The sequence below is a fragment of the Callithrix jacchus genome, chromosome X, assembly GCF_049354715.1.
Source record: "Callithrix jacchus isolate 240 chromosome X, calJac240_pri, whole genome shotgun sequence".
Classification (NCBI taxonomy): Eukaryota; Metazoa; Chordata; class Mammalia; order Primates; family Cebidae; genus Callithrix; species Callithrix jacchus.
In genome coordinates, this window is record NC_133524.1 from 120,469,946 (window position 1) to 120,486,986 (window position 17,041).

Genomic DNA, 17,041 nt, shown 5'->3' on the forward strand with positions numbered 1-17,041 from the left:
GGGGGTTTAGTTTCCAGTGTTCTCAATGTGTATGGATAGTGTCATGTGGCCAGGAAAAAAGCTGACACTGGAGTAGACAGCATTAACCAAACTACATAATTACAACAAGAGAGGTGGCTAATTGTTGGTCAAAGCATAAAATCCTCAGGGAAGCCAGGAGCGGAAGCACACACCTGTAATCCCAACATTTTGGGAGGATGAGGGAGGTGGATCAGCTGAGGTCAGGAGTTTGAGACCAGCCTGGAGAAACCCTGTCTCTGCCAAAAATACAAAAAATTTGCCAGGCTTGGTGGCACATGTCTGTAATTCCAGCTATGGGGAAGGCTGAGGCAGGAAAATTGCTTGAACCTGGTAGTTAGATGTTGTGATGAGCTGAGATTGGGCCATTGCACTCCGCCAGGGTAACAAGAGCAAAACTCCATCTCAAAGAAAAAAAAATCCTCAGTGAATCAGTCAAAATGACTCCCTGCTGAGAGTCCCATCTAAGGAACACCAAATCTGCTCCTAACCCTTGCTCAAGGAACAGCCATAGATGGCCATATTATTGCTTATTTTAATCACATGACTTTTCTTTCCCCCTAGCCTCAGTTGACTGTGAGAATAATTGGCAGGGCTTGCCAAAAAACTGAAACACAGCCTGCTATAAAAGGGATGAACTGGGCTAATCAAATTCCCTCTTAGGGTTTTGAGCCTACAGTGACCAAGATAGGAAGTTACAGTGGGACATGCAGCTGAAGGGATGAGGTGAGAGGCTGTGAGGATGTACACTTGGAGTCATGTGCTTCAGTGGAGACCTGACATTGTTATGAGATAGTAGCAACTATGTGGTAGACAAAAGCAATTATTGAGCTGATGGAAAGAATAAGCTATTGGACAAAGAAAGAGATAGAGATGAGCAAAAATGCAGAGAATTGCTGTCTTATTAATGCTAGAGATCTACAGGCTTTGGCTTTCCTTTGGGGATTGACCAGAGTTTCCTGTGTTCTCAAGGACTGACAACACATGCACTGAAAAGATGTTCTCAATTACTCGAGGCAACCTGAATGACTTTGGCTTCTTGTAACAAGAGAGCCTAATAAGAATTCACACCTGCATTCAGCCTTGAACATTACATTTCACCAGCAGTTTGGACAAACTGGAGGGTGTTCTAAAGAAAGAGAAGAGGAAGGGAGATTTGAAACCAGTTTTATGGAGCAGGTGAAGGAACTGGGGAAACATTTAGCACAAAGAAGAGAAGACTCGGGAACAGTGAAGGGTTGTCAACTGTAAGGGGAATTTTACTTATTCTGTGGGACCCTAAACTTAGATTTGGGAAAAATGGGCAGAGTTAAGAATGGGTAGATTTTGGCTCGAAAAGAACCTTCTAATAGTTGTTTGAGGAAGAGTGGAATAACTTGGGAATAAGTCAATTACTTAATTTGGAAATATTTATGCAAAAGCAAGTGACCACTTAATATGGATGGTAATATTACCTTTCAATTGTATAGTGCTTTACAGTATATGAGGCACTTTCTATTACATTAGCTTGATTTTCCTTATCAGGAAGCAATTTTGTATATTCATTTTTACAGATGAGGAGGTTTAGGCTCAGACAGGTTCTGTTATACAGCTCATGCATAAGTTCCTGGGTACCCACAGTTGCCTTTATTGACCACATGAGAAATGAACATTTTAAAGGATGTATCTGAACAATTCTAGTTGATCAAGCTAATAAGGTTTCTGGCTTTTAAAAAAATCATCATTGTGATGCTAAATATATATTCAAATATACTAAAAAGGTACGTCGTTCACTCTCACATGAAAACTTATGTTCTTCTCTGCGTCTTATGAAACTGAGACCAATTAATACATTCCTTGCATAGATACAGAAGGTCCGTGGGTGCAGTTTGTACAAACATGCCTAGATATACACTTCAAATAAGAATAATTTCTCTCTCCATTTGCCTGAACCCAGTTTCCCACTCTCTCCCAGATTTCCTGTTATTTGGCTGCATAGAGGAAAGGAGTGTGTTTGCTTGTCAGAACTGCTACTTAACCATATTGCCCTGCTGTTTCCTCAACTCTCTATCACTAAGCTCTGCAAATGAATTAAAAGAAAAATGAAGTAATAACCACTGTTTGAAAACTCCTTGAAGAGATATACGTTGTTCTTTGCATTTTACCCTTTACTCACTTTCCCCTTTCAATAATAATAAAAAGATACAGAAACCTTATCACTAGTAGAGTTCTAATTGGGTTATCATCCCCATAGGTTCTGACTGCTATATTTTTTTCTTGGAATATAGCAGAAATCACCCTTTATGAAACCATTTAATCTGCTAAGTGATGGATGATACAGTTTCCTGGACATGGGCCATAGTACTTCCAGTTCATTGATGGTAACATATTCTCTGATGCCATGGTTGGTATTTCATTTAATATGCTGCTAAACAACAACAACAACAAGCAGTCTTATGAGAGTTGACTAATCCTTCCCTTTCCATTCCAATTCCCAGATATCAGTTTAGAAGATGACACCACACATTGTTTATCAAGTGGTATATTATACACATTTTAAAATACAATTGTCTTTAGAAAGTTTCTATAAATTGCATAGCTATAGCAGAAGAAAACTGGACTTCTATCTCTCACTATATACAAAAATTAACTCAAGATGAATTACTGACTTAAATATAAGAACAGAAACTATAAAAATACTAGAAGAAAACTTAGGAAAAACTCTTCAGGACATTGGCCTAGACAAGGACTTATGACCTCAGAAGCAAATGCAACAAAACAAAAATAAACAAATTTGACTTAATTAAGCAAAAGAGCTTCTACATAGCAAAATAAATAATCAACAGAGTAAACAGACAACCCACAGAATGGGAGAAAATATTGCAAACAAAGCATCCAATAAAGGACTAATATCCAGAATCTGTAAGGAACTTAAACAAATCAACAACAACAACAACAAAAAACCCAAAATTCCTATTAAAAAGTGGGCAAAGGACATGAACAGACATTTCTCAAAATAAGATATATAAGTGGTCAACAAACAGATGAAAAAATGCTCAACATCACTAATTATCAGAGAAATGCAAATTAAGACCACAATGAAATACCCTCTCATACCAGTCAGAATTGCTATTATTAAAACATCAGAAAACAACAGATGTTGGCGAAAATGTGGAGAAAAGGCGATGCTTATACACTGTCGGTGGGAATATAAATTAGCACAATCTCTATGGAAAACAGTATGGCAATTTTTAATAGAACTACCATTTGATTCAGCAATGCACTACTGGGCATCTACCCAAAGAAAAAGAAATCGTTATATCAAAAAGACACCTGTATACCTGTGTTTACTGCAGCACGATTCACAAGAGTAAAGTCATGGAATCAACCTAAGTGTCCATCAGTGAATAACTGGGTAAAGAAAATGTGGTATATATACACCATAGAGTACCACACAGCCAAAAAAAAAAAATAAAAAATAAAATTATGTTTCTTTTGCAACATGGATGGAGTTGGAGGCCATTATCCTTAGCAAGCTAACTCAGTAACAGAAAATCAATGACCACATGTTCTCACTTATAAATGTGAATTAGACAATGGCTATTCAAGGACATAAAAATGGAATTGAGAGACCCTTGGGACTCCAAAAAAAGGGAGGATGGGCGGGGAGTGAGAGTTAAAAAATTACTAAATCTATACAAATTAAACAAAAATTAAAAGCTTCCATTGTAGAACTAAATAAGGCACACACAAAAAAAGGGGAAGTATTTGAATTTCAAAGAACATAGAATGCTTTGTTTTATTAGTTCACATTTTTCTATGTCAATATAGAGTTGTAATTTTTGATTTAAGAAAGTGACTAGAAATGATAAATAATTTCTTTGTTAATTGTATCTAGTGCCAAAATTTATCATGGTCAAGGGACCTAGAACTGCAAAGAGTAGAACTTTTATCACGACCAAACTCTGAGGAATGAATCTAGAAACCTAAACGTGTGAAGAAAAACAGAGGCAAAGCTTTTGCTCAAAAGACCAAGAGCTTCACCCCAAAAGCAGAATTTAGTTTTTAAACTTACACATATACTTCCATTACATTAAGCTGATCCTTTTATTTTTTTTAATGTTTGAAGGCAACTTATTTTTTCAAAGAATCTTACAATAAATAAAATAGAAACCATCACCGCTCCTCCAGTTGTGTTTAGGTTTTCCTGTAATACTGCAGTTTCTTAAAACAAGGGACAATTGCCTTTCACTTTGAGGCTGCAGTGACAGCTTAGATAATTACTTTGTTTTATGTTTTTGTGGGTATGTGACAGTGGGGTGTTTACGCATCTGCGGCTTCATCTTCTCACATGTACCTGTTTTGGTGTGTGTCTGTGTCTGTGTCTAGATCTAGATGTGTGTGTCTGTTTGCACATCTGCGCCTGTGAAGGAGTCTTTCTTTTTGCCCTTGCATCTGGGTGTGTATCCATTTGTGCATCTGTGTGTCTCTGCAGATGTGTATGATGAAATGAGTTTCTGCAATCAGTGGAACCATCCTCTGCCAATACTTAAGTTTAGTGGGATCAACAATAGTTCAAGTACCTGGTCTCCAATGGTATGTTGCTATTCAAGACCCAGCTGTTATGCAGATGAACTGAATCCTGTGTGCTGGTTGGGGGAGCTGGAGCAGCTGGGCTGGGCTGGCTGCGGGTAGTCATTGATCTCCTCTGAAGAGAGTCTGCTGCAGGGGGTGGCTTCCTGGCACAGGTGCAGGCATGAGGAGGTGGAGGTGGCGGCGGAAGGGGTCTGAAGGTGAACTGGTTGTGTGGGCTGCTCTGCACATCTGAAGAGGAGAGAAGAAAAACAGAAAATAGAGGCTTAACTCTCCTGCTTGGCAGTCAGGGAAACCAGCATGACAGACTTACCAGGATTTCAGATAATAAAATCTGTAGGGTGAGGGAGGTTGTTTTAAGTTCAATCTATCTGTAAAAATGCCACTTAACTTACAAAAGCACGTGCAGCATGCTTATGAAATGTAAAACATTCACAGTTGCATTTACATGTAAATTCTTTAGGGCTATAGCAGCTAAAAAGTAAATGAGGCCGCCTCACACAATTTGTCATAGTTTCTGCTACTGAACAAATAAATCATCAACAAGACACTAAGTTACAGAACAGAAGTGAGCTGATTTCCATCAGTTGCAAAATTCTCACTACAGAAAATACCAGTAAAAGGCACAAATTTGTTGCAAGGAAAATCATTCGGCACTTGAGATAAAAATGTAAGTCCACCTTCTGGCTTACCTCAGGAAGGGATGCGAGCTTGCCTATATAGGAGCAAATCCATATTTTAGAAAAACAGCTCATGGGTGTGTCACTTGGCTGTGTGAAACTAATCTCTCTCCCAGCCCCCCAACTTAGAGTGCTACTTGTAAAAGGTAGGCTAAAAGGAGTTTGCTCAAGTTGTTATACATATTTCTGTGGCCATGCAAAGCATAGCTTGCACCTTTTTCCCTTTGCCACACCTTTCTAGGAGCTCTGCCATGTTAGCAGCAGCTTAGGCAGCAGGGAAACAGATTTTTTTCTGCTTGTTTGCAGAGGAGCAGCCTGGGACAGCGGTCCTCAGACTTCTGTTGTTGTTATTGTTTGGTATTTTTCCACTGCTTTCCTGGCAGACACAAGTAAAGAGAGTGAGTTAGAATTTGGCTCAATGGAAATACCCCAATTAAACCCCTTTAAAAAGAAATCACCATTGTAGCTGATAGCCACCTCTCTTCCACAAGAGAAACATAATAGATGTCAAGTGATTTCTTGTAACACCAGCACGTTCTGGGTGAACTTTGTAGACAGCATGGCTTTGTCCCACCTCCCAAATGACTGAGAGTTGAAAAGCAGAAAAACGCCAGAGGCTTTCAATGCCTAGCTAAGGGCTCAGCTGGTTTGTGCTGAGGCCCACTTTGCAGTGGCTCATCACAGAAAAAAAAATCACTTCTTTCAATCCTTTTACTTCAAACTTGAATTTTAAAGACATTGGCATGGTTTTCACTTTTAAAAATGATATTACTCTCCCAAGAGCATGACAAACACTTGGCTGTATTTTCTAGCACAGGTGGCTCTCACTTTATAAATAAACTCACTATATGAAAACCTGAATTGTACGAAACTTCGAGAAGGGAGTGGTGATCATTCATTTTATACGATGGATTCCTCTAGATGGTCAGCTAACCTTGTATATTTAAAAAGAACTAAAATGTTTCATGAATTTCCTAAACCGCCCCCATTATTCCAGGCCCAGCGCAAATCCCATATCCACCAAAAAAATCATCACAAATACTTAACATCTCATTAACTTTTTTTAAACCTCTGGGCTCATACTCATAACCATAACTAGAAGTGTGCTTTCCATTTTGGGGACTCAAAGAAGCATAGAATGTTGAAACCCAAAGGACTTTGGAGATGCTCTCATTTTGCACATGAGGAAACAGGTCTAGGGATACTTGGCAAGTTCGTGGCATGGACAGGACTAGAACTCACATCACCTGACCCTCTGGCTAATGCACCCTTCCATGTATTGCAGATCTCTGTAATATGAGTTCTCTTTTCCTTCATAAGATTTAGAGACAAAGAATCATCCACATTTTCTGGAGTTTTCCCTTAGGTTTATTATGTCTGCTTCTCTCTTAGACCGCGACTCTTTAAATGTAGAAAAGAAGGCAATGTGGTGTCATGGTACGCAGCACAGCACAGTGGAGAGAAGAGAGGACTTGGATGTATGGCAAATCTGGGTTTAAGTTCTGCCTCTACCTTTTAGAATCCTTAACCCCTCAACTGTCAAATGAGGATAATAATAATCCCTTTTCCTAACAATTAAATTTAATTTATGTAAAATGTACTTGAACATGCATTTCTTTGGCTATTTTTAATTGAATACAGTAAATGTGTGAAGATGTAAAAGTGTAAGAATGGAAAAAATCATAGGGATCATCTAGTCAAGGTTGCTCCTCTCTACTTGCCATTTTCCAGATGAGAAATCCAATACCCAAAGAGGTGAAGTGACTTGCTCAAGGTCATTCAACTTGTATACTTTTTCCTGCCCATGTCAGATGATTCCCTTACTCTTTTTCTGCATGGGCTTTTGTAAATTAAGTGACATTTTAACAGACAGAATGAACTTAAAACTCTTCCCCACCCCCACGGGTTATGTTATCTGAAATCCTGGTACCCTGCCCAGCACTCTTTCCATTATGCTATTTCAGAACATAAACATGACTCTCTTCTATGACTTTAACATTTACTGCTTTTGCCATAAATTTGGCCCCTGAGTTGGCAATATTATAGCATCCCCATCATATCCTATGGGTTTTGTCTTTTCTCCCAACATAGACTGCATGTTTCTTAGAATAAGGTTACCTTCTAAGTTCTGTATGCTGTATGACATTGAGCAAAGTGCTGGGTACAGAGTGAGATCTCCAAAATCTTTTGCTGATACAAGAGGGTTTGACTGGACCATGGCACCCAGATAACCACCTTCTGTGTTCCCTTTGGCTCTCATTCTGATGGACCCACTGGCTACTTATTCAATTGACAGAGAAGTAGGTTTTCCCCTTGAAGGTCTCAGTGGAATGCCTCCCCGAGCTATGACAAAGGACAAGGATACTCTGAAGAAGGTGCTTAAAATAGTACCCCTTCATGATGTGAAAAAAGCACCAGTGACACACTACAATCTACCGTCTAATGCCACGTGTAGCAGAGCATTTAATGACCCAAGAAAAGGGAGGCAAAAGGTGGGAGCCCAAGGTTAGAAGGAGAAGAGGAGTCAATTTGAGGTCTCGTGTTCAGAATGCCTCCAAACAACATGTGTGGCATTTACTAGCTTAATCAGAAGGGGTTTCTGCCAGCACAGTTGTGCAAGAGAAAGGGTTTCTCTTCAGTACAGTTGCTCAAAAGAAAGAGAATATCCCATTAACATCCGGATTTATTGCTTGCTAGATTTCCTCAAAATCGTTCCAACTCTATTATGAAAAATGATAAAAATTGTACTTCATTGAAAAGTGCAATCATAGGATTATTATAACATTTCTACTGCAGGTAGGAGGGCTTTGTTTAGTCAATTAGATTATCGATGTGTATATATGTGTAAATCGATGTGTATATATGTGTAATGCATATCCCATATACATATATCTGGATATTTTGATCTTCATCTATTTTACTGTGTATTTTTATTTCCACATTTCAAATATGTGGAGGTTTCCCTACTAGTTAATATTGTCTTTAAACATTTTCACTATATTGGATTGTTGTACTGTGTGGAATACATCCGGACCTTAAGCCTTTATGAAATGCAAATGATCTCAGATTGGTTCTTTTATTCACCTCAGGAAAAAGATGGAGAATGCACTTGTTACCTCCCAAATGAAGTGATTTAATCCTTGGGCTCCGTGAAATGGGATTTCCCAACATTAAACACTAATGAAAAATACATTAGTGTTCAGTGTCAGGAGCTCTAGAACACCAATTCCAGGGGTTTGAGAGTCACATACACTCACTTCCAAATGTATCTGGCAACCATATACCTCTATGCCCATGAGAGAGAGGAAGGGAGAAGTGGGGAGTGGTGATTATGCAAATGTAGATATCCAGACATACTTACAAAGCTTTCTGAAAATAAATTAAGTTTTCAGATGGAAAAGTCTAATTCACATAATATACTTGGATAGTAGCCAGTTTCAGGTTTGAGGTCCCAAAATAACTTGGTAAGATAATTTCTCAGGAGCAAAATACCTCCAAAATATAGACCTAAGGCATTTTAGGTGTGGCAGAGCTGCTAATAGAAGTATAAGCCTTTAGAAACAACACTGCCTTTGTCTCCAAAAAGTAAGTAGAAGAAGAAACGTGTCATGCATAGTTTTTTTTTTCCTTTTCTTCTCTTTTTGCTGATAAATCTTATTTTGGATAATGTGCTAGAGAAAGTTTTCACAAGAAATTAGAGTATCTCTTCTCAGAAACACTGTGGCGACTTATCAGGGCATCTCTAAGGGTGTTTTGTCCCTTACATTTCATTAACACATACAGTTAGTTCTGCTACAAGACAAAGCATGCATTTCTACAATTCACTGCACTATGCAAAAACACACATAACAAAAGGGTTATGGAAAAAATGAAGTTAGGGATGCAACACTAAAAAATATAATCAATGACACATTTCAAAAAGGAATCTAATAAGAATGGCAGCATAGTTTTCCACATATTAATGGTTAAGAAATACATGAATGCCATTCCGGATATGACACTTTATCTTGTGAAAGTGGGTGTCAGAAGAGATGCAAATTGTGAGTTATTGTGAAGTGGTAAAAAGGAAGGTTATCTGACTAGAACAGAAAATTCTAAACACCAGATATGGATGGGACAGGCTCCTATCCACATGTGGTGAGCTGAAATAGCTGATGGACGTTTCAAGTATATACATGTGCCCATTTTGTGCATTCTTATGCAATTCATTCTGCTGTACGCAGTTTTCTGCAGTCATTTAGTGCTTTTAACAGATGGAATCGCACATATTGAAACGCAAAATTTGTCTTAAGTTCAAACTGTTCTCAAACATACCAATAGCAAGGGAACAAATTAACCTTTGTAAAACAAGCACTGTAACAGCACTGGCTGTACACACAAAATAATTTTCTGTAGGTGTTAAAAATAAATATTGTCAACATCACAGGACTGCCAAATGATAATTTTTCTTGAAAAATTTGACCAAAGTAGACACATGTCTAGTTTTTCTCAAATCCATGTACTAAGTTGATCATTCTTTTCTTTAGTGTCACTATGACAATGTCTTCCCTAAACGTGTTTTTTTCCAAGGTTACTATGCAGTGTATGTTGCCAAAAGGGGCACATATATTCTTACAGCTCTAGAAAAAGGTAACAGAGAGTCAGAAATCATGTCTATACTTCATTTTTAATCTGTGTTTCATTATGTCATTGGCCAAGGGGAAGGGTACTTCTACAATTCTTTATCTATAACTATGGAATAAAAGAATCTCTGAAAAATGAGATTTTTTCCCCTAATTTATTGGGTGGCAAAACCTGATCTGAAATGCTTTGAGGATATTTGTGGTCTTTATTTATTTATTGAATTTCATAAATTTTGGTGTCAAAGCCTGATCTGAAGTGATATAAGGATATTTATAGTTTTTATTCTTTTTATCTTATTTTGTGAATTTTCATACATTTAGCTATGAAAGTATTAATGGATTTTATTAAGGGGTGCTGGCCCACACTTCACTCTGGGTAGGTGTGTACATAATATACAATATATGCATAGCATCACCTTTGTAAAATTTGAAAAATTCTAAATTCTGAAAAAAGTATGCCCGAAACGTTTTGGATAAGGGATTATGGGCCTGTATTAGCATTTAACCACCTTCCTGAACTCTTATGAGTCAATATTAATTAATGTTTCTGAAGACCATATAATCTACATGTGCAAAGAACATCAGAGCACCAAGGGTTATTGCCATACTACTTATGTCAAATCTCTCAAGACCAATCAGAAGCCTATGGTTCCTGAGGTTGCTTTTCAGAGTCATTCTCCTCTTCTAGGCAGAAGAAAGAGAACATATTTTACTATTAATATTAACTATTACTACTAACTTGAAATGTATGTTACTACTTTATGGTATTTTACCTGCCACAAAGAGCTTTTGTAACTTGTGAGCAGGTAGTTTTAAGATTTGCATGTTACGGCTAATATCCATTAACTTCATAGTACACAATGATCATCAAAGCAGACTTAAGTGTATCTGGCTGTGGACACTTCTGTTCTCAATCTTGTAATTATTATCAGAGGCTCAAAGAATAAAAAAGGTTAAGAAAACTGGTTTCAGAAGAAAAGAAACAATAGAGTTTATTACTTTTCTGGCTCAAATAATACTGCTTTAATATTAATATACCAACATCCTTTTTTAAAAGCAGATTTGTCAGTTAAATAAATCATTGGATTGAGAATGTAAATAAAGTCTATTCAGTAGCTAGCGTTTAATAAATACTCATGTATAGATGGGCATGTGTACGAGTGAGGCAAAGACAACAACAGAAAGAGGCAGAAGGAGAGAGAAACAGAGAGGAGATTTCGCAATTAAAGCAGATGACTGCAGGAGAACAGTCACAGAGGCTCTGGGGGAAAGTGAACCATAAATTATAATGTTTTCTAGTTTCTATGGGCTCAATCTGGTTCTGGATTACTGCATCCTGCATGGCTCCCACAGCACTGGATATTATCTACTGTTTTTCAGACTGTCAAGTACATCCCTTTTAGGACTCTGAATGGCTTTCTCACTAAGCCAGCAGGTAAGACATAGTATGCTGTGTTAATTTCTGTCAGTTAGGCTGATCTTTGCCACAATCACTGGAAATAAAGGTCAACAGTAAAGCACCTACAATCCTTTGACATGTCTGTGCTGAAATTCATATTTATATTTTAGTCTTTCTATAAGCTGATGCTCATCTTTAGAGGTAGTGCTGATCTATGTCCAGAAAGTCCAAATTTTCTACTTTCTAGTTTAATTAATCTCTTTTCCTGTTCTCCAATTTATTGTACAACATAAAAATTAATCAAAGATTCACAAAGCAGCCCGCCCCCAGTCCATTTCTTTCTGTCTCTGTTACAGAGGGACTCCAACTGTGCTGTACACTATATTGGCATTACATAGTACAATCAGCTGATCTCAAGGATACTAATCAATATTCCTGCCAATAAGTGGCTGGTTTGTTACCTCAATCAACTTTCTGACATAGTTTAAGACAAACAATCCAGGACTTTACTATCAAGAAAAAGAGAGAGGACTGTGGTAAAAGCCATTTTGTTTAAATTGTTGTAATAAATGCTCAAACTACCCAATTTTCTTGGTTGTGAAAATACAAGAGGGATAAATCTGTGCTAATATTTGCAGAGTAGCTTGGCAATGTTGAAAAAAAGAAAAATGAAGCCAATATATTTGTTATCTTAGAAAATTGTTATTTTTCAGCCAGGCTCAGTGGCTTATGCCTGTAATACCAGGACTTTGGGAGGCCGAGGCGGGCGGATAATGAGGTCAGGAGTTCTAGACCAGTATGACCAGTATGGTGAAACTTCAGCTCTACTAAAAATGCCCAAATTAGCTGAGCATGGTGTCATGCACCTGTAACTCCAGAAACTTAGGAAGCTGAGGCAGGAGAATCGCTTGAACCTGGGAGGTGGAGGTTGCAGTGAGCCGAGATGGTACCACTGCACTGCACTCCAGCCTGGGCCACAGAGCAAGACTCCGCCTCAAAAATCAAAACAAAAAAAAAAAAAAAAAAGAAAAAGGAAAAAATAAAATTATTTTTCTAAGTAAAGCAGTAAAGAGCTCTACTTTATGGTACAATTTGGAATTTTGAATGTCAATATTTAAACATTAATATATGATATGAGTTAGCAATTAAAATAAGTGGTTAGCCAAAGCTTTTCCACTATGGCCTTGAAAGAAACTGTTATCTATTATGTACCATGAAACATGAAATAGATAATTGCCCTGTTTTATCTTATGTCGACAATGATACTGTGGCTTCTGTTATTAGCCACTGAAGTATATCAAAAAGAAAATATTAAAAAGTAATGATCCTTAAAAGTTTCATATTTAGTTTATACTCAAACTAAAGTTTTATGTAGGTATTTCAATTATTTTCAATCCCCAAGTTCACTATTTATTTGCAAGTAGGTAATGGAGGGTTATGAATTAATTGACAGTGCATCATTTAATGAATTAGCTAATAAGAGATATCCTAAACGTTTACAAAGTTTGCATTTTCAGGGCTTCATTTTTATTACACTATTACAAATGGTACCCTGGTCTTGTTCAAAAAGCAATGAGTGAAAACCATGCCAATGGATTATTTATAAAAATGGAACTCAATGTTTGAAGCACAAAGCAGGAAAACATTACAACTGTGTCTAAAGTTCTAAGAAAAATATTTTTCAAGCTACCGTATGTTAAATAGTGAGGGCAAACTATGTTAAGAATAAATGAAAATGAAAAGCAAAAGGCAAACAATTCTAGAGTATAAAAAAAAGCATAGAAGCTAGGGAAGCCTTGAAAAGGTTTCACCCTTGTCCAAATTTTTCAAATAAAGGCTGAAGAAAACGTTCTAGTAACCACCATTGTCTGGTTATATGGTGAGAAAGATCCCCTGTACTCCATAGTTCCTCTCCACCAGGACAGCTTTAAGAACAAAGGGCACCCATGGACACCTAATGGAGTGATGGAGAAGAATGCTGGCATCTGTACTTGGGAGCTAAACAAGTACATAGCCCTCATCTGGGACAATGGGAAGAGACAGCACTATTAGAGCAGTATTCACAAGATGCAAAGGATTCTCAAATTTCAAGGGGCATGTTTTGGCCCCTTGCTCCAGTTCAGCAATGATCAGCTACAGGATCAAAACATGGCAATGTTTTGCAGTCACCTGTTACTATAATAGAGGACTGAAATTCACAAATGATTTATTTTTAAAAAGTATAGATGAGTGGATTCAGGGTGATACCTCCAATAGTGCCACTGTCACTGAGTTGCATTTGGATGTGCTTTCTTGGATGGGAGAGAAAGGGGGTAGGGTTACAGCTAGTGACAGGAACTGGGTACAACCCTGATTTTATAAGCAATTGTAATAGGTGGTTTCCATATTCATATGCTTGGGAAGTGATTCTACTCATACCATGGGAGGGACAAAGGTTTGTTTGTCTTTTCCCTTCACAACAACAACAAGAAAAGGAAATAGGAGGGATTGAAAAAAGAAGTCCTGGTATTCTCATTCGAGTAACATATACGTGTTATTCAAATGTGTTGGGGCCCTAAAAATTCTGTTTCAGAATTATGATCTTAATGATTGCTGGTAGAACAGCACTGGCTGCCACCAGTCTTTCTGACTGACATCCAATGGGCTACTGAGGGAGCCTCCTAAGAAGTATGAGCAGGAAAGTAACAATTCTGTAGGAAGGAGAGAGAAAGTTTTATTTCCCCTCTTGCATTCAAGTTATGCATATACTTGTCTTGTATCAGGATCAAAGTCTGAATCATCTTTATATCTCCCACACACAACCCATAATTTTATTCAATACAAGTTTATTATTTTGTTTATTTGCAAATTTAATTAATTTGAGTGAATCCAAAATTTTAAAGTTGTTTGAATTCAATCAAGTTTTATTTTATAAAAAAGTTATAGCAACTGTCGTGGGTGAGAGTGTTTTATGATGCCAAATAACTTATTTGGTTGATTTCTTCACATTCTTACCAGCTGTTTTGGCATTGTGTGGGCACAGCCTGTATCTGAAAAGTTTTCTGCTTGAAATGTTCATCGATTGATTCATTATTACAAATTTTCATCTTCTTGTTTTTCAACATGGCATTTTAGTGAAATGTTAAATAGAGCTATTTTGGGGAAATATGCCAAAATTACGACCTATTACTAAGCCTATCTTATAAACTTTGCTTATGCTGAGCTATGCATATTTAAGTCATTTTATTTTTCCTTCAAAATCTGATTCATTCTCTCAATTCCATTACTGCTTATCTCCCTGGACTCACTCTAATTTAACTAGGTCTTTATGGTTCCCCAAACAAAATGCAACATTCTGAATGAACATCACCCAGAATACAAAAAAGTTATCTGATAAATTCTTTTGTAATGATGTGTTTTCACATGTAGCCTCAAACTATGTATAGATTGCACTTGAGACTTCATTAACTAGAATATGGCTAATAAAGTTGTGAGAAAGCAGCTCAATTAGGAAATATACTGATCTACTGACATAGATGTGTCTGCTAGTGGATCAAGTGAAATGTCTATCAAAATAAGCAAATTAGGCCAGGTGTGGTGGCTTAGGCCTGTAATCCTAGCACTTTGGGAGACTGAGGCAGGTGGATCATCTGAGGTCAGGAGTTTGAGACCAGCCTGGCCAACATGGTGAAACCGAATTACTAAATTATGAAATTTAGTAATTTTGTACTAAAAAAAATTACAAAATTAGCTGTGCGTAGTGGCATGTGCCTATAGTCCCAGCTACTTGGGAGTCTGAGGCAGGAGAATCGCTTGAACTTAGGACGTGGAGGTTGCAGAGAGCCGAGATCATGCCACTGCATTCCAGCCTGGGTGACACAGCAAGACTCCATCTCAAAAAAAAAAAAAAAAAAAAAAAAAAAGCAAATTAGTGGAATTTGCTAATATGATATTAGAATGGACTGAACAACAGTGAATGCAGGTACTTCCCTCCAGTGAAATGAATGTTATGTATAGATGCCTTAGGAAAACTTAAAATATTAACTCATCTCAAGGGGAAGAAAGTCAGCTTGCATAAACAGAAGAAAAAATGATAACACATATTAATGAATCTATGAACTATATGAGACTACAGTAGTAAACATAGATGGAAATCCTAGAAATTAAGAAAACACTTCATAGGTACTGATTGATAAATATGTCCTTTAAACAAGTATTCATTTGGTGCAAAAGTAATTGCAGTTTTGCCATTGAAAGTAATGGCAAAAATCTCAATTGCTGTTGCACCTTCCTATCTATTAATGAATTTAATTCTTAACCTCATTTGAGTAAGTTTTTTCAAAATATACTCATGTACCTTGTGAAAGTACTTATGTATGATAGGTGTGTATAATAGGTGAGATGCTGAGAGAGAGAGTGGATTAAACAAAACAGTTTCTCGAGGAGACCTCTTGTAGTGCCTAAAATCAGTGAATGAGTGCACAGAAGCTCCTTTCTGTGTATTAACACTGGAGGTCTGGACCAGATCAGATCACAGAGTGTGATCTGGGTTCCTGAATGGTCATGATGACAACCTGAATTTGATTCAAGTTTGCTTTTACTTTTCTTGACTCTCAACGGGCAAGAAGTACCACAAAGTATAGAAATAAAATTAAAATGCAAGCATGTATACATGGTTCCCTGTTGTTTTGTACTTCATAAAGATGAGCCCTCATTTTCTGGTAGCCCACATAGAGAAAGCTGTGCCTTCCTTGGGATAAAAGAACATAGTACTATGGGATTGCTCTGTTTTATACTCCTGGTCTCAGCATTTGGAAACTGCTTATGGAAAGCATAATTTTGTTACTCAGGAAGCCATGTCACTTAGGCTTACTGTCCAGCTCCCTGATCTTCAAATTCCTGCCCTGGCAGCACTAGGACAATTTCCTCTTTTCTGTACTTACAATACAGGACCTAGGTATTTCCCACGCTGGGTAATTTTGAACATAGTGTATCACAGAGCTTTCTAGTGATAAACTTACAAAGTCAGTTGTATGTCAAGGTATACAGATGTATGTATTTTTAAATTTTATTGTTATGTATACAGGATAAAAGGTCAAGTGCTGTCTACTACTGAACTATACTTTTCTTTAAAGTAGGGCTCATCCTACTTATAACTTACAAAATAAATGATGGGGAAGCCAAAGAAAGGGAGAAATTAACCCAATCATTTAGCGAACACCTTATATTTAATAGGAGAAGACAAAGAGGAGAGTGTCTTAGCTTCATTTGTCTGTTTATTAATAAGGTGAGTCAAGTGTAGAGCACTTCCTCTGCTACTAATGTACTTACTTAGAGATCTCATCCGTATGTAATTATTTAAATGAGTAAGTACATCCTGATATTTTCAAATGACACCATAGTTAAGGATATTAGAATCAGACATATGTTGGTTTAAATCACAGCTCTGTCATTTACTATCAGTTTGACATAAACCTTTTTAAGTCTTTGTTGCTTCATCTGTAAAATAAGAATAGTAATAAGCATTTCAATGTTTTCTTTGGGGAGAATTAAATGAGGTAATATGTACAAAACACTTAGCAGAGTGCTTGGTACATAGTAAGCACTAAATATTATTATTAAATGAATGATCAATTACTGACCCCAATGAAATCTGTAAAATCAGGTGCCTTCTAGTAAGTAGCCTAAGAGGATAATCTACCTGACTTTAAGACACTTGATTATTTAAAACTTCTGCATTATAGTTGAAATTGTTTTTCACAATTTTCAAT

At 37.1% G+C, this 17,041-nt stretch overlaps 1 protein-coding gene across 3 annotated transcripts in view; it reads right to left on the minus strand.

Annotated features, from left to right (window-relative positions):
- The window catches only part of TENM1 (teneurin transmembrane protein 1), an 801,721-nt gene that overhangs the window by 340,639 nt on the left and 444,041 nt on the right, over positions 1 to 17,041 (minus strand). For all 3 annotated transcript variants that reach the window (XM_078363019.1, XM_054251187.2, XM_054251185.2), the window contains exon 7: positions 4,581 to 4,821. In XM_078363019.1, coding sequence (XP_078219145.1) covers positions 4,581 to 4,821 — 241 coding nt within the window. The remainder of the gene's footprint in view (positions 1 to 4,580; positions 4,822 to 17,041) is intronic.